A 25,867-nucleotide genomic window follows, 5' to 3' on the forward strand; every position below is an offset into this window, starting at 1 on the left:
CTGGTAATTTGTTAATAAAGTGTCACTGTTACTTCTGTTATAACTAAAAGCAAGTCAGAGCAGTTACATGTGTCATGTACAGCCTTCAAACATAGAGACAGACAGAAAGATATGACTGTTTCCAGCATGCAGGGTTGAATCAGATAGCAAGTATTATCAGTGACTACAGCGTGTATGCGTATTTCCTTTTCCAGGAAGGTTGCTGCTGTCTCCCGTGATTGATGAGGACCAATGATACTGCTGAGAACCACAGATTGCTTGTCTGCGTTTGTGTTGGTGAGTGTGATACTGAGAGGTTTGCTGACTGCATGCAAAGACAAAAGACTTTGTGCACAGCCTTCACACTAGGCTCTATTTACACGTGCATGAATATGGATTCAAATAAAATATAACACTAAAAACGTTGTACTTCATATTGGCTGAAATCAAGCTAGATGTTTTTGATACAGTACCGACGACTACTCATGAATAATTAAAAAAAATATATATATAGCTGTAGCAAAAACTACAACAAACACTTTTCTGACTGTGTACTGACAACATACACTCAACCACAACTTTGTACACTTGTTCCCCAAGCTTGTTAACACTAGAGCAATCAGCCAATCACAGGGCAGCAACTCATTTGAGAATGTAGACATGGTCAAACTGAGCATGAGAATGGGGAAGAAGGGTGATTTAAGTGACTTGTCACATGGTTGTTGGTGCCAGATGGGCTGGTCTAAGTATTTACAAAACTGCTGATCTAACTGGGAGTTTCTCACACAACCATTTCTAGGGGTTACAGAGAATCGTCTGAAAAAGAGAAAATGTCCAGTGAGCAACAGTTCTCCAGGAGAAAAATCACTTGTTGATGGCAAAAGTCAGAGGACAACAGCTAGACTCAGGTGGCAGCTGAACGGTCACCCAAGAGGCCCGCGTTCAATTCTCTGGGTCATTTCCTGTTTGCTGTTCCCTCTGCTCTTTCTCTTTCCTGTGTGCTCCGCTGTCTAGGCTACAATATTCAAAAATAAACCTCAAGAAAAAGACAAAGAGAATGGCTTGACTTTTTAAAGTTCAAAGAAAGGCAAAAGTAACTCAAATAAACACTCGTTATGAAGAAGAGCATCTGTGAAAGCACAACATGTGCTGCAGAAGACCACACAGCCAAGAAAGGGAAACTGAGGCTACAATTGAAACACAGGCTCACCAAAATTGGACAACAGAAGACTGTAAAAACATTGTCTGGTCTGATGCGTCTTAATATCTGCTGTGACGTTTGAATGGTAGGCTCAGAACTTGACGTAAACAACATGAAAGCATGGCACCATCCTGCCTTGTATCAACAGTTCACGCTGTTAGTTGTAGGGGACATTATTTTGTCATACTTTGGGATCCTTACTACCCACTAAGCATGGTTTAACCATCACAATATACTCAAGTATTACTGTTGACCATGTCCTTTCCTTTATAATCATAGTGTACCCATCTCCTATATTGAAACGGGATGTGCAACCAACAAATGTGCAGAAACTGTGTGATGCCGTCATGTAAACAGGGACCAAAACCTGTGAGGAATGTTTCCATCAACTTGGTGAATCTGTGACATGAAAAATTTTGGAGATTATGTATCAAAATTTAAGGAGCGGGACCACGCCTCCAAACACGCTCCCTCTGGTTCTCATCTATATCGGTTCCCCCAGTTCTGTTCACTCTCGTTTATATGCCCCACCTTCCCTCCCCTTTTCAATTCGTTAACTTCTTCACTTCTATTTAGTACATGGGGATCTGCCAGGCCCGGGAGCCGCCGCCAGTCCCCTTCGAGGCCTTCCCCAAACTGCTGCTCAAGTCATGTCCAAGCCATTCACCTTGACCACTAAAACGCTGTCAAACCTAAAATGAGGATGTGGGCCCAGCTAATGAAAAAGCAGTTATGGAGACAATCGGGGGTCCAACCAGTTATAAGCAACCTGTATCTAATGAAGTGTCTAGTGAGCGCAGTTGCTTCTGTAACTGCTAAATAAAGTTGTTCAGGCTAATTTCAACCAGAGAATTTCCCCCATTACTGATTTTGTGGATTTAAAAGAAGTAAACAAAAACTGTGTATTTTGCATTTTGATGGAGGCATTAACTAAAAATTAACTAAAGACTGATTCTGGACACAAAAATGAAATCTTAATTGTGTTTACATTTGGAAACTGCTATGGCCTCATGTTGTCAAGTAAGCAGAAAAAAAACCCTCCCCGTGCAGCCATAATGCCACATGCCACCCATTATCTCTGAGTTATCAACAGCACAGCACATTTGTTTATTTATTTTTTCAAAGGGAGTCAAGAAGAATCTTACCTCTTATTTCCCATTTGACTGTGGGGCTAATTACACTGTGTGTTTATCAGTGCTGCAACACGCGTATGTGATCTGTATAAAAATGCTGCAGTTCTCTGAATATAGCACGTGCAGCAAAAAGAAACACCTGCCTTTTAAATCCGCTACCCTCTAAAGCTCCGTTACGTGTCAATATACTGCAATCATTCTTGTGTTTTAGTAGTATGACCTTATTTGCCTTACACGACCTCTTAGAGAAAACAGTGCCCATATTTCAACTCGAGCTGTCCTCGCTCATTCTTATGTAACATGTTTCTAGCTGCATTTCAGCTCAACCCTAAACCTAATTTTACAGTTATGAAATACTGCAAGCAATAAAATGTGATTTGTGAAGCATTTTCATGAGTTAGCACACGTGTCATTGCTCTAAAACCAAGACTAAATTCCCAATGCAAAAAACATTCTGGTGTGCCTTTGCCCTCTTCTGCACCTGCACCACTGACCCCCTCATTGCATTACTGAGAGAAGTGATACGAAAACAAAGGGCAGCAACTCAGTTCCTGAATGTAAACATAGACAAGCATGGATTATTAAATCAAGAGGATAACCATTCATCTTCTTCTGCTTTCTATCCAATTCAGGGCTGCCGAGGGACTAAAGCTTATCCCAGCTGCCTGCCATAAAGCGAAAGGCAGGGTACACCCTGGACAGGTCGCCAATCTATTGCAGGACTAACACAAAGAGACAGACAATCATTCGTGCTCACATTCACCCGTAAGCACAATTTAGAATTACAGGTTAATCTAACTTCATGCACGTGTTTGGACTACAAGAAGAAGCCACAGTACCCAGAGAGAACCGACATAAACATGGGGAGAACTTCTTATTCATTCAGCGTGTGAACGCAGTAAATAATAACACTGAGAAACAGCTTCAGTAAGATGCATGCATAGTGAAGTGCTTAGCCACGATCTTGTGCCATGACACCCATGCTCGCTACTCCAAAGTCAGCATTAAGAGTTTAAAGCACCTGAATACTATAGTGCAGTACGTCATTATGTATTATGCGTAAATCCATTGCATGACTCGAATGACACGTGTTCATGAAAAATGTGTAAATTAACCTCTGGTGTGACGTCTCTGGGGGCGAAGCCGGTGCCTCCGGTGGTGAGAATGAGGTTGAGTTCCTTTTCGTCGCACCAGTCCACCAGTGTCTCCTGATAGAAAGAACACACATGCGAGTACAAATTACTGCTCACCATGGGATCGACCTATCCAGATAAACAGCAAAGCAAAACAAACAAACAAACAAAAAACACATATCCTGTAATAAAGGAATACATTAAATAGATGGCAGTTACCTTAATTTCATCAATTTCATCAGGTACTATCTTGTAGGCCGCGATCATACCACCCAACCTGTAAAAGGTAGAAAAAATGATTTGATCACAAAGCAGTAATCCATGGTCACCTCTCACCAGAGTGAGGTAAAAAAAAATTCTTTGCACTCAGTATATACCATAAGTCTGTATTACAATATTCTTGGCTTCAAGGTCCAAAAAGGGAAGCCATTGAGAAACTGCCTGGCCAGCAGGAGGCGAATTCTCTGTTCACTGAAAAAAGTCCAGTGGTATAGGAGTCCATGTGGAAATCACCCTACTTCTCATTTGATTTATTGACACAGAAAAACATTTTCCTAATGAGTTTCTGGTCTTAATCACTAATTCAGTTTTGTTTTAATACTTCCTGATGTTCACTTTGTAAATTTCAGTCCCATTTAGATTAAAATACTGAAGAAAATTTCTACCTTGCGATCGAAGAAAGTGAAGAAAGTAAGTGTGCAGCATATCCACTGCATTCTTTGTGACGCCTGGTTTATAATCAACAAGAAACTTCACAAAGGAAATCTGCAAACTCAAGCGGATGTTGTCCATCATTTACATACACAAGTGAAAAGCCTTTGCAAAACAGCAGGCTAAAGCTATTATACAATATTACACTAATATTACACAATCTCTTATATATTTCCCAAAGCAGCAAAGCAGAAAGTATTGCTTGAAAAAAGCAGAAATGAGAATGTGGCATATTTTTAGATAGGTTCATCCTCTGTCCTTCAGCTACCACTGGCCTTTAGAATAAGGCCTACACCTTTATTACACATTCAAGAAAACACACAGCTGTGGACACACTGATGGAGAAAATACAGAAGAGAAGACAGAGACTCTCAGGATGTATTTTAAATGTGGGCGAAATGAAGGGGATGAAAACAGTCTACGAGACTGAAAACAGAGGCAGGAAGGAGCGAGAGACACAGCTTTACAGCAGCAAAAATGTCCAGAGAGAGAATGCCCTTGAACATCCCTTCCTGAAAGGATTTTCCACAGGATGGCCCAGTGAGGAAGGAGCTCTGTCAAGGACAGGGCCGTGCTTCAGTTTAAGAGCGAGCCATAGTGACCTCCTGTGGTTAGTTTCAGTACCGCACTAAGAAAACCCCCCCAAAACAAGGCAAGAAAAAAACAACCCCAGGCTCAAGGTGAAGGCTCTACACAGACACCCCCTTATGTAATACCTTTTCTTTTTTTCTCTAACCAGCACTATTTTGGGAGACTTCTGCATGATGTCTCCCCTCCGCATCAGACACTTAAACGCTATGATACCCTCCCTTAGACAAACACCCATTAACTCTGAACATTAAAACTCTTTTTTCTGCCTTTCAGATACTTTTATCCACATGGGAACCCTAACTCTTCACACACGGAGTTACAAATTGTGCGCCCTGGAAATATAATTTGCTGAATCCATTGGCTCTGCTTCATTTTCAAGCTGTGCGATGGAGCAGCAGTGAGACGAGCCACCGCTAGACAACACCGAAATACTGCAGCAAGCATGCATGAAGATGAAGCACGAGGTTCAGAGGGAAGCTGCTTCTGACAAAAGATGTAGAGAAGTCGGGAAGAATCATTTAAGAATGACTTTTGCATGTAACACTGCACATGTAGGGCCACTTAGCATCCACTAACTTGTGCATTCATGCACAGACACACAACCGCACAACTTCCCTGCTGACATTCCTGTGATGGCACGACTGATTTACTTCTCTTGATGTGTTCGGAAGGGGTGGGGGTTTTGGCATCTCTGTATGTATCTGCGCGTGCATGTGAGCGCGCATGTGTGTATACGTGTTCATGCGCGCGCACTTGCCTGTTGATGTGTCTGTGCGTGCGTGTGCGTGCGTCTGTGTTACACCTCGGGAGAGTAAAGGAGCTGTCAGGACAAATCACCTCTCTCGCTCTCCTGGGGTTTTTATGCCTCTCTGTTTCAGCCCAAATGAAAATATGCTCAACACAAATAGCTAGGGTTCCTTCCCACCGTTTCCTAGGCAACCCCTCCTGTCTGAAGCCTCCAGTTGCTGTGTTGTTCAATGTGAGAGAGTGCGTGAGAGTGAGAGTTTGTGTGTGCCGGTGCATGCATGCGTGTGTGTTTTGTTTTTGGTAACTATCGGGGACACCAGTTGTCTGCAAAAGCAACAATATGTTGTGTTGACTAGATGGGTTTTTTTGAGCATTTGTCTGTAGGTACATGTTCATGAAAAACAGACAAATTAAAGGAAATACCTCAACTTTATCAATTCGGTGCTTCTGTTATGCTGTGAGGGGGATTTTTGTGACGACTTGTCCCCTTCAAAGGAAAGGTCACTGCAAATCTGTTCTTCTGAGTAAAAACTTTTACTTTATTTTATTATCAGAGCCTTTATTTATTCAGGTAAAAGTCTAACTGAGGTTAAATGTTTCTTTTTCAAGAATGACCCGGCCAAGGGGGCAGCAGGCAGTCATATAACGGGTGAGGTCTCTTTAATGCCCCTGATTAATAGAACAAGAGGTGTCACTGAACGGTTTAATGAGGGGGACCGTAATGTGACTCACATGCTATAAGGCCAGATCTCAACCCCACTGAAAACACCAAATGAGGGACAAATGGTGTTCACGCCTCCACTAGAATTGCAGAGATGCACTCTAGTGTGTGCGCTGAAACTGTTCATCAACATGGATGTGTGTAGATGCCTTTTATTTATAATAGGAAGAATGGATAGCTGGATATTGCTTACATTATAATAATATGTGCTAACTGTATGCTATCAGTATATAGTATACCCATCAGAGAAAAAGCAAAAACTTTAAGAGAGACCAAATGAACCACAACCTGGTTCTTTAAAAATACTGCAGCTGCCTCCTATTAGATACACTCACGAGTATCAATTTCAAAATCCTATGTCGCCTTGTTCTCGAGTTATTGCATTCATAAAATTATCCAAAACACTTGACATCTGACCTTGACCTTGAGGTCGATATCACTGAAATTCCAACTTGTCCGAAACTTTTTGCAGATGCACCTGTGGTATCAATTTCACAATCCCAGGCGACTTCCTCCTCGAGTTATCGTATTCACATGATTTTCAGAAAAACATGAACTCTGACTTTGATCAAGGGGACTGAGATTTCAACTTGTCTGAGATTTTTTAGCAGATGCACCTGTGGCATCAATTGGAAATTCCTACATTGCTTCGTTCTCCAGTTTTTGGATTCAGAAGCTTGGATGTCCACACAGAGTGCATGACCACCCTGGTGGGGTGACGACAATACTTCATTGGCCTTTTACGGCTAAGGGATACAGAAAGAATACACTGGCCAGCTTAACAATACCAAAAGATCTGAAAGAACATGGATGAGTAAAGTGGATGATTGACATTTCTCTACTGACTTTCTAAAACCCCCATCACAATATCCGACCAAGTTAATAACTGTCTTGAGGAGGAAGGTGTATCATAATGTGATAAGAAAAAGCAAAAAGTTCACAAAAATCTTTGCTAATGGAAATACAGCATTTACAACAATGTGCAAACCACTGATTGCACTTAACAAAACGAGATTAGACTTTGCAGGGAAACATCAAAAAGAAATCGCACTGTTCTGGAAAACTTTCTTTTGCCAGATGAAACCAAGATGAACTTATAACTTTAGAATTACAGAGAAGAAGAGAAACTGCTCATGAGCTGAAGCATACCACATTATCTGTCATACAAGGTGGAAGCAATGTTATAGAATGAGTATGTGTAGCTGCCAGTGGACCCGGCCCACTAGTCTTTATTGATGATGTGACTGCTGATAGGAGCAGCAGGACAAATTCTTGCACAGAGCTTTACCTTCTGCTCAGATTCAGCCTAATGCTGCAACACTTATCAAAAAGCGCTTTACACTGCAAATGGATAATGACCCAAAACAAACTGCAACCCAAGGGTTTTTAAGTGGGGATATTCTTCAGAGTCCAAGTCAGTCATCTGATGTCAACCCAATAATAGCTTTTCGGTTATTAAATACAAAACTGAACGCAGAAGGGCCCACAAATAAGAAACAACTGAAGGTGTCTGCAGAGGCCGAGCAGAGCATCTAATAGGAGGAACCTCAGCATTTGGCGATGTTTGTGGGGTCTATACTTCATCCAGTCAAAAACTGGAAAGGATTTTCATCCAAGTATTAAAAAACATTTTTATATTTAAAATTATGTTAGTTTTTCCGATGCAATTTGAGCCACAGAAAATGTGGTTCCAGGTATAAACATGTCTGTAACTATACAACAGTTAATGCAAGACTTCAGTTAAATGCCTTGAATTAAAGCTGAAAGTCTCCACTTCAATCACATCTTGACTGTTTGATTTAAAATCTCCTGTGGTGGTGCGCAGAAGCAAAATCACAAAAAACTGCAATTGTCTAAATATTTATGGATCTAACTAAATGTTTAAATGAAAAAGAGATCTGCAGTAAAGGCCTGGCAAAGCATTACGTGATGCCCGAGTTGAAGCTGCAAGTGCATGTTTTCAAATCTATTGCAGTGGCATATGGAGACAAAATTTCCAGACCTACCTGTGTATATTTCTGTGCATGTTTGCACACAAATATGTGTATACTATTTAAACATAGACATAGAACACAGATGTGCACCACTAACTTGAATGATACTTTGTGGGTGGGATTAAGAAAATGGGGTATCATCTTCTTAGTTAGCCACCTCCCACCTACCTGTGAGAAAAAAAGTAAGAAATATGGCCGCACACATGCCTAGGGGCAACCAAAGTTTAAATTAACAAAAATATTTCAAAAGGATGAAATTGAGGAGGTGCTCCTTATCTCTGATGACTACTGATGTTTTTCTTCTTTTTCTTTTTAATAAAAATGAAAACACCAGGAGTGTACACAAGTTTTTACTGATGGCTGGTACAAAACAAAACAAAGAAACCCTGCAACTCAGCAAATCCGATGACATGAACACTGTGTGAACCTAGGTAGTTGAATTTACTTTGATTGCTATCATCACCCTACCACTGCCCACTTATTTCCACAAATGCAAAACAGTGGTTTGTTCATTCACATAACGCTGCTTACAGTATGTGAACATGCAAAATACACATACATATTTGTGCACATGGAAGTATCATGCATCTAGGATGTAAAATGGTTATTTATACATATGAGAGTATATGAATAAATTGTTAGTTTCAGCATGACTGGCTTCTTCTTTGCAGATAGAGTGCTTGGCTGTATTTTAGGTGGGTGTGCTCTGAATTGAGAGAAGCCTATTAGAGGGGAAAGGGCTTGCAACATTTTAATCTCCAAAACCCATCTATGTCTCTTTCTACTGCAGGGGGTTATGGCATATAAAGCTCTTCCTCAAACTGCAGGATGGAGGTAGTCAGCCTGGTAAAAAAAGAAAAGAAAAAAAAAAGCTTTTTGTTTGAGGTGTGGACAAATCCTGATGCGGGTGGAGGAAGGAGCAGGGGGAAGAGTGGGGTAAGCAGAGAGAGACCGGGGGGTGTGCATGGCAGTAGTTTTGGCCTGAAAGCCTGGACGCATTGGCCAAATCTGTCTATGAATAAAAGACGAGCACAGAGAAGAGGATAAAGAGAGGAAGACAGAATAAGCAAGAGAGGCACAGAGTGAAAAGAGCAAGAAAAAAAAGAGGAAAGAAGAGGGCTAGACCGTCAGGGGCACACTTAACAAGAGAGAGGAAAAGCAAATGTGTGTGTATGCATGTGAGCCAGCTGCAAATCTCAGTGGTTGTGGGACACTTCCAAGATGAGACCCATCTGCCAGGGTGATTTCATTAATAATACAAGCTCTTTGTACAGGGCACTCAGTCTCACTCACTCCTTTTCTTGCTCTCTTACACACTCACACTCCACCCAGGGAGGAGACGAGAGACTTGGACATCTCCACACTCCTGGTAGTAGCATGGAGCTGAGCCCATTAGAGCTAAGTTGTTGGTTCATCCATATGTAGGAAAGCTCTCAAGAGGTCACCGCTCAACATGTTCGCTGATAGAGGGAACGATGAAGGGATGGAGGGGGAGGAGTGGACTAACCAACCTCTTCAAGGTCCTACTGTGATGAGAGCTCTGAGTGCCCAGTTCCACACCCATGACTCCACTCATGGCCAATAAACAACATGCAAAGAGCCACAGAAACAGCACACCGAGTCAAGTTTCAATGACGTTAGACGTTTGCAACCTTGACTGTAACCTAAACCGTAGCTACTACTACATGAGCCTTAACTGAACCTTACCCTAATGTTAAAACATGTCTTTTCCTTAAAATATAACTATTTAAACAAGGATGTTGCTTTTTGCCCCCATAAGGCAGACAAGTCCCTACAATGAGACTGTATATAACGATTTAGATCATTAAAATAATGCAGCCTTATTGACACACAGCTGAGGGCACTGTGGTGATAAGGTTGTCTGTTTTGACCTGCCCAGACCTTCAGAAAGGTGCAGCTTCTTTTTTTTTTCATTTCAAGTATTCAAGTTGGTCTTCAATGTCTGACTTCAATAGCAAACATGGTTGAAATACTGATGTTATTTCCTCCAGTCAAAACTGGTCACGATATGATGGCAAAATATGCAAAGCAGACCGTTAAAATGTATGCAAAGCAATAAAGAAAGTAAATGCTGTTTTTTGCACTTGTTTTTTTTTCTTCTAAAGTACAACAGTGCTTTATTGTCAGCTAATTTGATAATGGTTACGAACAGACAGCCACACATTATTCACTCCACATGCATATTCTTCTTTATCAGATTTATGATTTTACAGAACTTAATGCAATCCTGTGGAAAACTAAGCTAGGAATTTAGAGGGTGAGAAGCAGCCAGGTGACGATAATTAAATTAACTGATGATCAGAAAGAATGAACATCTTTATAAAGCAGACGTTTTGGCAGTTTGCTGGTGTGGAGCATTTAGATGCGTTTACACAATGCCACAACAGACCCTATAAGCCTCATTTAAATAAGAAAGTTATGTCTTACTCTCTTGAAAAAAAAAACCCCATCCCAGCACTGGTTAGGGGTGCACAACTGCATCTGAACAAATGATAAGACTTCTAGAACAAATCCATTTTATTAAATTAAGTATAACAAAATACTGCTGCGAGTACATGTCGTACAACAGCAGGCAGTGTTGTACTGCAGAGATTTACTAAATTTACGCAGGAAGCACAGAAGTAATTCAATTTAAATGTAAGCACAAATACAACAAAATGTGCATTAATTAAAAATAATTATTAAAAAAAATTAAAAAGGAAGAAAATCTATGTTGTGATTGTGTAATAGCATTTAACTTTCCGTGAACCACTGATGAGCTCAACAGATGAAGCAACCAAAACACTTCTGTGGTAACCTCTGGTTCCTTTCCTGAAAGTCACCCATGCCAACCCACCGGTTCAAAGTCAACACCACCCATTTTTGAAAAAAAAAAAGTACCACTGTTTATGGTGGCAGTAACCATTAGCACGGGTGCAGATTTATCCAGGTAATCCATAAAATCCATAAAAACATTCAGGATGCAGTGCAGGTATATTTAAATTCTTACTGATGTGCACAATTACTTCGTATGTATTTGAGAGTTACACAGAGAACTACATACTGCAGGTAGTATGTATGGATACATATAAATTCACTTCTTGCTTATATTGTGATACAACAGTGTCAAAATTCCAACTGCTACATAATAATAATGCTTGCAGAAGTAGCAGCGCTCATGGTTGTAGGAGTAGTGTTAACAACAGTACTGACAATATTAACTGAGGTAGTAGCAAGGAGAGGTTTACACTATTATGTGACTGCTGTATAAATATATATTCATAAAGTATATATTAAAATGTAGAATGAGTAAAAAAAAAATAGGTAAAAGTAAAGTAAACATGTTGATATTTAACAAAGGTGTCAAGTCAGGTAAAAACCAGGAATCTTCCATTTAAATGGTCAGCATTTTAATGTGAAATAACAACAAGTCTGGCCTTCGACTGTTTATTGGTGCTGGATCTCTAGCAGCACAGATTTACAATTGCGTCTTTGTCCCACGACCATCTCCTGACAATAAAATTAGGCCTACTATCATGCATCTGATTGGCTTCTAGCTATTCTTAGCCATAATCATTTATAAAATTGACAAAGGGTCGTTACAACACGAGTCACTGGAAGGCAGAGACCAGAAAGACACGAGATTAACTGTTATGAAGGGAGGGACACATACACATGCCTTCATACCTTTAACATAAATGCTAATAGCTACAATGACCCATGAAGCAAATGTCATAGATGTAACATTTTCTTGGCAACAGATGATAATACGCAATGTTAACTGCAGTAACCAATTAACATAAGCCAGAAGGAGCCTAAGTTTCCATGTATCTATTGGGTTATATAGCTTTGCAATCATTATATCTGGGATTCATGTTCATAAATTGGCATGCTGCAGCTTTATTAAAGGTAGAGCGATGAAGGGCTAAAGAGCATTAACACTTGTAAGTTACAAAAAAGAACAAAAAGCAAAAAAGAGGAAAATGCATGACAAAAAATAAAAATAAACAAAACAATAACAAAGAAAAACACCCATCAGCATGGGCTTTCAATCAAAGTGTTATTTTGAATTATAGTATCATCAGAGATTTTCACAAAAAGTGGATTGATAAAAAAATATTTCAGTCAGGACCGCTATAGTGTCCTGACCACATCTGTCCTCCGTAAATTACAAACCAATATAGATCGACAGCTAGATAGAGGGATCTCAGTGTCCTTACAGAAAGGATATATACAGAAAGCAGCAACACCATCCCCTAAACCTTAAGTCAGACAAAGCATGATAGGTTGAAGTGCAGTCTGCAGATGCACAGCAGCTGTGTTCAGGAAAAAAAAAGTGCCAGTAAAATAGAAAGCTATCACCTGAACCTTAAGCTGATATTAGACTGCACTGAGATCAGCTGATTGCCTGGGATTGCAGCTGGGCTCGACTAACGCTATGCTAAATTACTCAAATGAAAACTTGCTGACACTTTGGTATGAACGCGTACAAAAAGACACATACAAAGAGCCGCTTGTTCACGCATCCACCTCATCCTCATCTGTGTGTCCCTGACTCGAGGTATCGTTTATTTGTCCCCCTCTGTTACTTGCCACACATCATTTTTCTCTCGCCCTGACACACACCTCTGGATACCCCTGAATGTCAAACTGGGCAGACTGATTGATTGCATGTGCCAATGTGTATTTGCGTGCCTGAAAGACACTGTGATTACAGTTTATGTTATGTGTCCTGCTGTGCTGCAATACTCTCTCCCTCGCTGGCTCCCCTCCACTCTTTCTGTTTTCATCTCTGTCTATGTGCCTTTGTCATGGCAGCAGTGGCACATTGAGGGCACGGCGTTCTGGGTGGTCAACCTGATGGAGCTGCTGACTTGTGGTGCGGTGTGGATTAACATGGCATGGAGACTCTTAAGCCAGGGGAGGTCAATCATCACCACGACCCAACAGACCAGAGAGAACAGATGCCAATGCTGACATTGCCTTCCAATTTCCAGTTTTATGCTTAACAGCAGCTGGTTTACCACTAGTCATCTCTGTCAGTTAACTGGTATAAAACACACTCGTCTCAAGTGCTCTTTAGTAGCATGAGAGTCCCTCAAGTCAGTGGGAGCCCAGCATGGAGACAAACATCAAATACGTGTAGCCAACAGTCTCACAATGAACTGGCTATAACAAAATTATTGGCCACAACAGAACCTTTTATCAGCTGTCAACAGCCAATTGCATTTTCTCATATCCCAGTTCACAACGAGCGAGCCAAGAGTTCTCTGTAAGTCTTTTACATCCCTCATATTAAAATAGATCCACCTATTATATTCAAATATCAACAGGGTTGCCCGTCTTTAACTCTTACCCTCATGAAGATGACGTCTGACAACCTGCCGAGTACCCTTAGCGACAAGTCTTGACTCTAAATACATCAATAAAGATGTGGTTTGATGACCATTAAAACAGATTATGTTTTTTCCCCCCAGTTAACTGTATAGGAAGAGATCGCCTTTATTAACTTCTGATGTACATCGAGTGATTTTGTTCTGGAAGCAGGGCTGGAGTATGATAAAAACCGCTCAGGTCACAAAAGAGATACAGGGTTACCCCTAGTAGGCGTCCAAGGGCTAAAGAGTTAATGCAAATAAATGCAATTCCATCAATACCAGAAGGAAACTGAAGGATCTTTTAACACTGTTGTTGCTTTGCTTGACCCGTCAACTCTAAAATATCTTTCGAAAATATGTATATTGTAAGGCACGCAGCCACACACACGCACATGCACGCACACGTGGTTTAAAGCATGCATGCACTGATAGATACACAAACAAAATGAAACAAGCAACTTAAAATTTCTACTCCTGCTGCACAACACTGTACAAACAAGCATGTCATGAATCCCTAATCACTTTCTGGCACCCTGTCGAGCGTGACGCACATGACATGGCATAGGGCTGCCCACACTCCCTCTTTGTGTCACACGGAGTTGACACATGAATTACACATCAGGCTCAAAATAAACATACCGTAAAGGACATGACAAGCATGGATCAGTCCAGGGTCCCACAACAGGGGGGTGGTGGGGCCTCGTGACACTCCAGTGATATTGAATAGTGTGAGACAGTGACAAGGGAGCAGGGTAGCTCCAGCAGGTCTACGGTCACATGAGAAATTGCTCGGATGTCTAGAGAAGCGTGTCTGAGGCTGGTGTTGGGGGTCACACTTTTTAGTGTTGTATTCGCAGGATGAGATGGCACTTCTATGTGTGATATTTGCAGGGGTATAAAAAGACTCTCAAATCACTAAATGGAAGAAATACAAGACAATGGTGTGCTTGAAATTTTACGGCTTTCCCTGACTGGCTCACGCAGAATTCTGACCTCAACCATTTTGAATCCCACCTTTAGGATGAACTTAAACTGTGAGCCCGGCCTGACTTCACTAATCCTCTTGTGACTGAATGAATGACTTTATTTAAGAAATAAATGATCCAAATGAGCACGGTGGTACTGGGACATTTTTAACAACTGTTGATTTCCCCTCCTTCAACTTCTTTTGAGTAAATAATGACTTCTTGCGGCTACCAGAATTCATCCTTATAGATAAGAGAACTGCAAGCGCTTTTGTTGTTGCCATGCATGCTGGGAAATTCTCTTCATGAGGGGCAACACTGATGTTGAGCTGAAGAGATATTTTTAGCTTCTTAGTTACACTCCTGCACTAAAAGAAGGCGGCTTACACTCAAAGACGCACACATGCAGGAGACTGTGCATCACATTTGTGTGTGGTAGATTTAAAACAACTTTCATCTGTGTGTTTGTGTGTGTGTGTGTTCATTTGTCTAGAAAAGGGCAGTACTCACAGGGAGGGATCGTGGACGAGATCTTTGAGGTTGACCCCACTGCGGTCCTCTGCTAGGTTTCGAAAACAGCTGTCACTCACTGGATAGGCAGCGATAGAAAGAAGAAAAAATGCGGTTAGCTCCAAGTTCTAATGTTATATTACATGCATAGTCCAGGAAAAAGATTTTTCTTTGCCATAAATGCAAGTAATTTCAAGGGAAAAGCAAAAGAAAACCTCAAGAATTTACGTTCATAAACCTTTTTATTCTTGTGTCTGCCTCCTAATGCAGTATGCAAGAAAAATTACTATTTTTTACTCCTCTAATTTTCCAAACTGTGCCTACCTGTGACTCCACAGTGGGAAACTGAACTGATTACCAGATGAAGGAAAATAGTGAAATAAACCAAAACGATTCTCCTTGTGAACAGATGAAAAACACCAGAGGAGGAAAATCCAGGAAACATCCCTCCACACGCACCTTTAAATGGATCTCTGCTGTTTTTGTTTTCATTCTTACATTTCACACCTATGCCTTGGCAAACAGAGAATCTCCAGCACACAGGTTTCGTCCTGTCAAAAACGGGGACAACAGGATGCTGATATTTGTTGCAGCCACACTTGTCAGCTGCGACTATTATAAGGCAGGTGTTTCTGTATATCAGAATCATGTCTGGTGTAACTGCTATATTGTCGCCTGAACCCTGTCTTCCAACCCAAACCATAGTGCAAATTTAAAAAACGGTCAGGGTGTGAGAAAAATACATAGTGACACCCTTCCAAACCCTTCATTGTGCAGGCTTTTGATATCGGTGAGCCTATGGAAAGCCACACCTTCACGCAAACCCCCCTTGACTGCAGAGCAGGTGTGAGCCACATGAGTCATCACGGTGATGATAGACAGATAGAGTGATGGATAGAGTACGACGGGAGGAAAATGAATATGTGGAGAAAGAAAAATGAGTAACAAAGCAAAAGGAGACAGAAAGAGACATTTCAAGATAATGGAGAGAGGGATAAGGTGTTTTGTAATCCGATGGGTCAAACATGAGCAGACACGCACTCGCATCTGAAAATAGATCCAAAACGAGTCAATGGAGGGGGTGATGGCGGTGGATTTAAGCCAAAAAACTTGATGCACTAGTCGTAGCCAACACTGGAAATGTCATGATGTTACTCCAATGAAAGTGCCATGATCCATGAACAAGAGCGGGTGGGGAGGGGGGAGGGGGGGTGGGGGCGGAGGGATAGGGTAAGGACATGGGTGAAGCAAGAATGGTGCAAAAAATGGAATTGAGATGGCAAAGGGGAGGAATTCAAATGAAGAGAACGCAACAAAGCTGTATAAAAAAGATGGGAAAGTATGGCGTGATCTGAGTGCGGGCAATAAAAGATTGAGTTGGGGAAGAGAAAATGGGAAGATGTAGAAGATGAAAAAAAAAATTGAAAGAGGGGGAAGGGCAATGGCGAAAAAAGCTGTGCCGATGGGGCAGCGCTGTGGAGGTAAACAGAGGGAGCAGGACGTTGCTCTAGGCTCTGGCAAATAAATAGGAAAGTGCTGACATTTGCACACTGAGCCTTCTCAGAAAGAGAGAAAGAAAGGCAGAAGCAAGAGAGACAGAAAGATTGTCGGAGAGGGGTTGTGGCGAAGCAAAAGAAAAAGTCTGAGGGAGGAGAGAAAAGGGGATGATAGCACATGGAATACACACCACCTTGGCTTTACAGGGGGACTGCTGCATAAGTGCAAGGATGTGTATGTGTGTATCAGGTTGAGCGTATGTATGTGTATAAGGACGAAACTTCGTTCAAGACTGCAGTATTCCTTACAAACACACTCTTGCACACGCGCACACACAGAGCCCTCCTCAGTCTTTCTCTCCCAGCTACCCCTTGATCTAAAAATAGCCGTTCCACTCTCCTACAAGAGGCAGCAACCATTCTGAACCAATCAACACGGTCTGTCAAAGGCATCGGCATCCACCACCCCTTAGTGTGTATGTGCGTGCGTCCATGTGCGCGTGTATGCATTTGTGCAACAAGGGGAACTCCTGACTGAGGGTAATAAAACTGCCCCTCCCTTCTGCACCGGTTAGAAATGGTGGGAAAGTGATCCCTCCTAGAAAACAATAGCTCGGAAAACAAAAAGAAAGCAGGAGGGAGAGAAAGGGGAACAAAATGAGGAGGGGAAAGGAGTGCGGGTGAGAGAGGGACAGGGAGATCTGGCTGCAGTTGAAACAGGCTTCAAAGGAATATTAATGTGATCCTGTGCAAGAGCTGAAGACAGGGGAAGAGAAGGGGGAAGAGGGAGGGTAGATGGGGAAGAGAGAGAGAGAAGGCAAGGGGAAAAAGGGGCGTGAGAATTTATGACATCGCTATCTCCCATCCGTGTAGCTCCACCCATGCACCTTTCTCCAGGTGAATCTGCAGCTCAAGCCTTCACTGCCCGCCTGCATTCTACTCACACCTGATGCGGTGTAGTAGCCACCAGGGATTTAATCATCAGAGCAAGCACATGCAGAGTTTTACTTCCAACTCTACAAGCACGACGATGATACCTGATCAGTGAGCAGCTGAGAAAGTGCAACTCTGTTCCCGGTGACAGTAAAGACGCAATGCAGTGACCTCTGTCCCACCCCAGAGGGTGCTATACCCCATGCTGCATACTGTACATACTGCAACCTAAAGGTCAATGCTTCTACATGACTGGACATCCAGCAGGAGACAGACGGCTAAACCCCAGACAGACTTCTATTTGACTGCTATTTTGTGGTCAGGCTCATATCTTTTGAGAAAAGTTTCAGTTCTGAGCAAATGCATTTAGTTTTTATATTGGACATCAATGATAACAAGTGCAACCAAACATTTCCCTTGAAGTGTCCTCTTCTTTTCAATGTTATTTATATTGAGTCTAGGGATAAATGTTCAGTTTTTTACATTGTTTTTCTACATTTATGTCACTGTCTATTTGTCTGAGTCATATTATATTAAGAAAGGAGAACCACTAAGTAACTATTTACAAAGTTGAACCAATGTTATAGTGCATTGCTATTGCATTGTTTCAATGATTAAAAAATAAATAGTGAAAAACAAGTATTTTGAGTACTGATTTAACGTCCCTAAAAGTATTGCATTTATCCATACAGGTATCTCCGTTATCCTGATCAATTTTCTATTTAATCTCTTTTTTTCTGGGGTGTCTGTCGGTATTGACTCTTATCATCTTATATTTACCTGTGAATGTGTGTGAGTGCACAAGCTCGGATGTCCCCAGGCTAAAGTAGTGGGAGGGGAACAGGAGGCCTGTGCTTCAGAAGCATTACGCAGGGCAGCACCACGCATGAGATCTAGATCACACCCTAACGCAAACACGGGCTCCTGCACATTCTTAAAGGGTAAACTGCTAGTGCACGGGAAAGCACAGGAGAGCACATCAAGAGTACAAAGAAAAGAGAACTGATCAGGAAGTGGAAAGAAATGTCATCATAGGACAAAAGTTTGATGCTATGTATCTTTGACCTTGGAATAATGGAGACAATGCCAATAAAACCTGTGGAAGAATGCCCGGTACAGTATAGATATCTTGCCTACACATCAATCTAGAAAACCAGAAGCAATCATTGGCTGACTGAGGTGTGTTTGGCCATCGAACATCTGGGCTGATACTTTAAAGTCCATTTAAAAAAAAAAAAAAGCAAATAAAAAGTTAAAGAATTAAATAATAGCTAGTGGTTTTGAGATGTCATTCACAAGTCTTTTTTCTTCTTTTGCTCTTCCTATTGACTGTTTGCTTTCTTGCAACTAATGTCTTCCCTACCGTGACCAGTCTTTAGTACTAAGACTACAACATGGACTACAAGAGCAAATGGAAACTTTTTAGTTTTTTAGAAAGTACATCTCATTTCCAAGAGGCTTCCCTTCTAGAGGTTACATGACAGAACTATGTTAAGGATCCTGCAAGAAACCTTGCTGACTGTTCTTGTTCTTATATTTCAGAGGGTTAGAAACTTTCAGCTGGACTAAGACTGCGGGGTCGAAATAATACACATTGCTTATTTGTTAAGGAGTGACAAAAACAATGTCATTTACAAAAAAATGCTCATTTTTGTTTATGTTAATAATAAGTTATGCCTCAGTAAAAGGTGTCTTTTCATTGCCATCTGCTGTATGTAGTGGTGATGATTATGGTAAACATCTGTGCGCACATTAATATAACTGAAAATAAAATCACATCAAAACTGCAAATCCCGATCTTCCATTTGAGCAAGTCCCACACACACACAAAACAAAACATGACTAGATTTGTCACATCAGTGAAGTTATTCCAGACAATCTAAGTTATCTCCAGTTATTGCGTTCACGAGATTTTCAGAAAACTTGACCTCTGACCTCGAGGTCACTGAGTTTCGAACTCGTCAGAGATGTGGTATCAGTTTGAACCTCCTACGCTGCCTCCTTCTCGAGTTATCGCATTCATAAAATTAGGTGTCCACTCCACCTGCCCGCCATTTGCCATTCTTGATGATGTCACAAGATGATGCAAAAGACTTATGCATAAGCAAACATGCAAAACAACAGACAAAACATCTGAATTGTTGTTTTCAAGTTGTGAGTAGGATCTCCAAATATTGCACTGCATTAATTAGTTATAGTCTATTCTTTGATTAGTATAAACCTGAAGTGATAAGAGGCTGTAGCTCAGGTGATCGAGTGGATCACCTTCCAATCAGAAGGTCGATGGACTGATCCCTGACTGAATGTTACTAAGCACTAACAAAGCATAGATGAAAGTTAAGAAGGGGAATGAGTAGTAAAAAAGTGCTTTATGTGTTAAATAGCACTATATAAGTATCAGTCCATAACTGACTTAGAATTAGTTTATTTTGGTTTATAACTCGGACTCAGCTGCAGCCTCAAAAATAAAACTATGCTATTAGTGATGGTGAAACGGACAATGAAGTCAGCAAACAGACCAGGTTAGGTGTCTCTGTGATATAGGTAATGCTAGCATGCAACTAGGCAGGAAGCGTCTGTAAAAGAGTAAGTTGCTTGACTAGCTAGCTGTCTGTGTGCTGTCAGTCTGTTAGCCGCTAGCAGAGACTGCTGCTTCATAAACCGCTAGCCTGTTCCACTTAATCATTTCCAGGACATAAAACAGTCAACTCTCATCATCTCCCTGGGATTCCACACTAATGGGGTTTTCTCTTATAACAGGTCCTTCCACACCCATCACATAGCTTACACACACAGTGTGCCGGTGTATAGATGTGTTTAGATGCCTATTAAATGTTGCACTCTACTTTCAAGGTGTAAGAACACACCTATACACTGACACGCACAACCTTGGAGGCTCTTATATGGATCAGCAACGGGGCTTAGCTAGATTACAAATCAGTGCAGAGCAGAATGGATAAAGTTTGCTTCCAGTCCCATTGTGACACTTCCGCCATGAGTAAGACTATATACCCTGCTGCTTTGAAAGAAGGACACAGAAATCCAGCTGGCTATAAGTTGCTCATTACATCTGTACATGTGAAAAAAATCTGCAATTTCACTAGCGCTGGGATAGTAGGGTATCGTCTCATTTTCTCAGCAGCCCACTTGGCACCTCTATTGTTTTTTCTTCTTTATCTGCTAACAGCAGTGCAAGTGGCCCGCCAGCCCCGGAGAAGCTACTCTGGGGGGTCAAACACTGGATTGGGCTGACATCTACCGGTGGGAGGGACAACACCTCTGCACACCAATAAGCCTCTACCAAAGTGATATCACTACCTCTTGTCATCTATTTTACTGGCTTGTTCTCCATCAAATGGAAACACTGGGCCCCAGGCCTTGGATTAAATGGGCTTAATGATGAATAGAGGTTTGGATCCGCCTCCAGATTGTAACAGGGTGGGGTAGACATCTGACTAGGGGGCTTTCAGTACTACAACCCCTTTCTTAGCCAGGAGAGGAGAGGAGCAATGGTGCACAAATACCAGCATCTTCATTCCATGGCAGGGTAAATTTCCAAATTAATAAAAGCTTCACGGTGCTGGGTAAAATATAGTAACAGCAATAACGGCAGATAACCTAATCTAATATAAGCCCACTGTATCTTAGCAACCTTGTTAATTCTGTGAGGAGCAGTGGGGTAAGCAGCAGAAGCACAGCATCCATCATCAAAGACACACCCAGCAGCAACACACACACGCACACACACCAATTACTCAAACTCCCAAATCCACGACACCATGCAGATGCACATGCTATCTTGCCATTACCTGCTATCTCAATCACACGTGCTAAAGATCAAGGCATACACATGTGCAAGAGTACGCATATAGTCACATGCACACAGAACCTCAGGCTTACTGTAAGCAGTCAGGAGAATGGAGGGGGTGTGGAGCGGAACAATGGGATCCTAATCGTCGGGCTGCATTTCAAAGCCTCTCCCCTCTACAACACTGTTTCTAGATAAGATTTGAAAATGCTATTTATATCCATGGGGAAAGGAGCCAACCAGCAGCTTGATTTTCATTTATTTGAAGTCAGATCTAAATTGGGGTGGAGTTACATAATGCAACTAGTGCGACACTCCACCTGCTACTACTGAGCCAGCCGCTGAAGAAAACTACAGAGGGAAACAACTCAAAAAGGCACTGGGCCCACGCTAGCACTGTGGCTAATAATTAATCCATTGGCTTAATAACCACTGCTTACTATAACCAAAGGAGCCTGGCTCATCCGTGTGGGCATAGCAATGGGCCGATTTGCATCTCAAATCCAAACCTACTACAAAGTGGCCCGGCCAAAATCCGGCAGCCGTGTCGCGCCAAGGACAAAACAACACAGCACAGCATGGCCCAGTCCCCCCTACGCACCAGATGTGCAGAGAAAGAAGGACGGAGAGAGGAAGACAGTTCTGTTCTTCACAGCTGTGTCCCAGGCATGCAGGGAGGGACCATTCCCAGCCCGGCTCATGCAACTCTCCCCCTGCCTGCCTCCCTGGAGATGAGGCAGCTCCATCCCAGCCTGAGTAAAAAAAAAAAAAAAAAGGAGGAGGAGAGGTGGTAGGATGGACATGTGGAGTTGAGGGAGGGTAAATTGGAGCCCAACCCTGAGAGGATTAACAGAGCAATTCACACTGGATAAAAAAGAAGGTGAACACAGAAAAGAAGACAGATGGGAGCAGCAGTGGGAGTACTCTGAAAACAAAGAGGGAGGACAGAAAAAGGAAGAAGGAGAGGAAAGGGAGTTGTACGGTAAAATGGGAAGACGGGGAAAAGACTGGTAATGGGAGTGTGTGAGAAGAGAGATGCAGAGGAATAAATAAAACACATGGAGATGAATAGAACATATAAAGGTACAAGAAAAGAAGAAGGAAAATGGGGGAAGAGAACCCCGAGTGCTCCCAGATACGCCTGACTATCTATAGTTTCAGTCTCTCTTTAGCCTCACAATTTATTCCGTTCTTCTGCCTAAATAGGCAAAGACTGTGGGGAATATTCGTAACTTGAAAGCCAAGAGTCAGAGTCAGTATATAATTGTTCTTTGAACATGACAGAATGACATTTGATCACGAGACTCAACATCAACACTTAAATGTTTTTTCAAATTTTTCCTTATCAAATTGTCAAAAAGGTTTGGAGGAGTCCTTAAAAAAACCCTGGCATCTGCCTGATCAAGGAAAAGAAAACTACTGCATTGGCTCCATTTTTCCTGTGCTCAGGAATTGTTTATTGATAGCTTGGGTATGAGGTAATAACTGTTGGGTGGGTTCTTTGTTTAGTGTTATATGTGTGAACAGCATGTACAGTGGTGTGAAAAATTGTTTTCCCCCTTCCTGATTTCCAAGTGTCTGGAAAGGGTTACAAAGACATTTCTAAGGCTTTGGGACTTAAATGAACCACGGTGAGAGCCATCCATCCATCCATCCATTCGCTTCCGCTTATCCTTTTCAGGGTCGCGGGGGGCGCTGGAGCCTATCCCAGCTGTCATAGGGCGAGAGGCGGGGTACACCCTGGACAGGTCGCCAGTCTGTCGCAGGGCTAACACACAGGGACAGACAACCATTCGCACTCACATTCACTCGCACATTCACACCTAGTGGCAATTTGGATTATCCAATTAACCTATCCCCACAAGCTGCATGTCTTTGGACGGTGGGAGGAAGCCGGAGTACCCGGAGGGAACCCACGCAAACACGGGGAGAACATGCAAACTCCACACAGAAAGACCCCGGCCTGATGGTGGAATTGAACTCAGGACCTTCTTCCTGTGCGGCAACAGTGCTAACCACCGTGCTGCCCCGGTGAGAGCCATTATGCACAAATGGAGAAAATTTGGAACAGTGGCGAACCGTCCCAGGAGTGAACGGCTGACCAAAATTACCCGAAGAAGAAGACAACGACTACTCATCCAGGAGGTCACAAAAGAACCCAGAACAATATTAAAGAACCGCAGGCGTCTCATTTAAGGTCAGAGACTTTTTTAAAAAAGTGAGTAGTTATGGTCTACAAAGAACATTTACTTCGACAAGTTTTCAGGTCCATGCATTATTACAATTAAGGATTGCTGGTGGGTTTTTTAGTTTGGTTGTTAGTGAACGGTGAGCTCTCTATTTGTGAATTGTATCAGCTCCTTTGCAAACTCCTTAACATCTTTTTCCTCACTCCCCTAAGGCACACAATATATTCTCAAATTATTGCCTCTCAGTCTATTCTGCAGGTCTTCACATCTAGCTGTTAGGTTCATATCTAGGCGCAGCAGATATCTTATTGCTCTCTCTTTTCCCATTCTCTTCTGCGGCATATGATATTCCACCTCTGTAGTTCTTTTTCTATTTTTACATTTCAGCTTTTAGTTTCGCCATAAATGCTTCTGGCTTTGCAAGGTTGTGTTAGCATTGTTTTAGTATACTTGATTATGTGTGTTAGCACTTGCCGTGTCATTGCCAGGTTGATTTTGTTTCATTCCTTTACTTCACGTTTAACTGTTTACTTGAGCCTCTGCCTCTAGAGGCTGGTGCCATTGTAAAAATACTTTATATAGCTGAGATTTCAGAGATTTGTTAGGATATTAAATATTCAAATGGACCAAGCTCTGCTTTTAAAGCCAGATTTACTAAACAGGGCAAAACAAGGCTTGTGAGGGCAAACCCCAAATGGGTTAGTTTTGCGGTGATCTACAAAGGTTTTGCTGTTTTATGCATATGTCATGCCCAATCTGCCAGCTGTGGGTAATTACTAACAGGACAGACTTGTTCACTGTAATCAGAAAAGCATTTAAATATAGGTCACACGTACACGTTAAAAGTAGGCCTATGTGGCAGTCTGCCTGACAGAGTCATTATAATGGAAACAAGCTTCATTAATTGACAGGTTCCAATGTAGAACTGTAAACTGCAACAATATTTTGACACAGCGTTATGCAGCATTCATGTATTAAGACAACTTACAACACTTGAAGGGATAAAATGAACCAGAAATGTTTGATTGACAAACGTTTATTTCTATACTTTGCAACTGGTGGACAGTACCAGCACAATTTATCTATGCTATCTATCAATGTTAATTAAAAGGATAAACAATCATAGATTACAGATGTTTGCCCATCTGTGATCTATCCCTCACGTGCTGTCAGTGCATGCAGCTGAATTTGTGTAGATCTACGACTAAAAACAGCCATATTCGATCATAGCTACGAAATCAGAGTGAAAACTGTTTGCACTGTCTGTGGTTCAGTTTAAGTTTACAAGTTGAATTAATATTTCACTGTTTAAGTGTAATAAAACTTTATTAAGGGAAAAATGTGTTTAGTTTATTAAACGGACCAAAAACAAAAAGCACCTTCAAACTATCAAACCATCTAAAACATCAAAATGAAAAAATAGACCGCTTTTTAAGACTTCCTGTGCCTGATATCAAACCGGGGCCTGAGTATATTCAGGATAGGGTCCAAAGACAACATCGTCCTCGCTCTGGTCTCTCTGTTTTTCAGGCATTTAGCTTTGAACCTCATGAAATTCCTGCTACAGAAGCCACAGTATTCTGAAAAGGACCAACACCAAAAATGAAAGAGTTGGAAGAATTTTGTTGTTGCTGGTGTAAGCTGACTCCCTTTGGGTGAAGGTTCGAGGTCACCTCTGAATTCACTAAACAAATTTTGAATTAGGTGGCTATATAATCTATACCTTTTTTTTTAATCCAAGAGGCTCAGTTGCAAAAACGCAACCTCCCGGCTTCGTACACACAATCTTCTCAGTGTCTTTGTAGATACTGACAGCAGTTTGTTTAACGCCATAAAAACCTTAGTAAATCTGGCTCCTACCTTTATCAATGCGTTTTTAGTAGTTTCAGTGTTAGAGGGCAAATGTCAGAGGCAAGATTTAGGAAGATTTAGGAAAATCAGCACTGGTATTACAATAAAACACAGAACTTGTTGAAATAAAATTGACTCTCATCCAGTCTTAAAAATTACCGCCTTCAAAGGCTCATCAGGCAAGTTTTCTAATAAAAAGTTACCATACTAATAAATACTAAAACTAAGGATATTTCCTCTCTCCTTTTGATTTGATTTTAGTTACTTTTTTAAAGTTCACAAAATCATTTCAGTTACTTTTACTGTTTGTGAAAAGTTTTCATTTGTATTTTAGTAAACTATAATTTTTTTCCACATCTAGTTTTACAGTGAAACCTTTGAGAGTGCACTGCAAAAGGAAACCTAGATTCTTTCCAGCAGTTTCTTTAAAGAAGCCTATGTGAAAATGACTGAGCTTCTCACTTTATTTAATACCAGAATAAACATCTTAATGAGTTTATGGTGTCAATTGCTAGCTTGAAGTCTTC

The 25,867-nt window shown here is 41.5% G+C and overlaps 1 protein-coding gene across 10 annotated transcripts in view; it reads right to left on the bottom strand.

Annotated features, from left to right (window-relative positions):
• Positions 1 to 25,867, bottom strand: part of gphnb (gephyrin b) — a 110,374-nt gene that overhangs the window by 60,938 nt on the left and 23,569 nt on the right. For 8 of the 10 annotated variants that reach the window (XM_086264567.1, XM_086264566.1, XM_086264564.1 and 5 more), the window contains exons 2-4: positions 15,064 to 15,142; positions 3,666 to 3,723; positions 3,429 to 3,521 (exon numbers count right to left, since the gene is read on the bottom strand). In XM_086264567.1, coding sequence (XP_086120693.1) covers positions 3,429 to 3,521; positions 3,666 to 3,723; positions 15,064 to 15,142 — 230 coding nt within the window. Of the gene's footprint in view, positions 1 to 3,428; positions 3,522 to 3,665; positions 3,724 to 15,063; positions 15,143 to 16,104; positions 16,124 to 21,901; positions 22,069 to 25,867 lie in introns of those variants that run through there. The other 2 variants (XM_086264568.1, XM_086264562.1) reach the window with 2 other exon arrangements.

The sequence above is a fragment of the Aulonocara sp. 'chitande type north' Nkhata Bay genome, linkage group LG15, assembly GCF_057382095.1.
Source record: "Aulonocara sp. 'chitande type north' Nkhata Bay isolate Kocher_YH1m ecotype deep benthic linkage group LG15, A_spYH_male_GT1.1, whole genome shotgun sequence".
NCBI classification, from domain to species: Eukaryota; Metazoa; Chordata; class Actinopteri; order Cichliformes; family Cichlidae; genus Aulonocara; species Aulonocara sp. 'chitande type north' Nkhata Bay.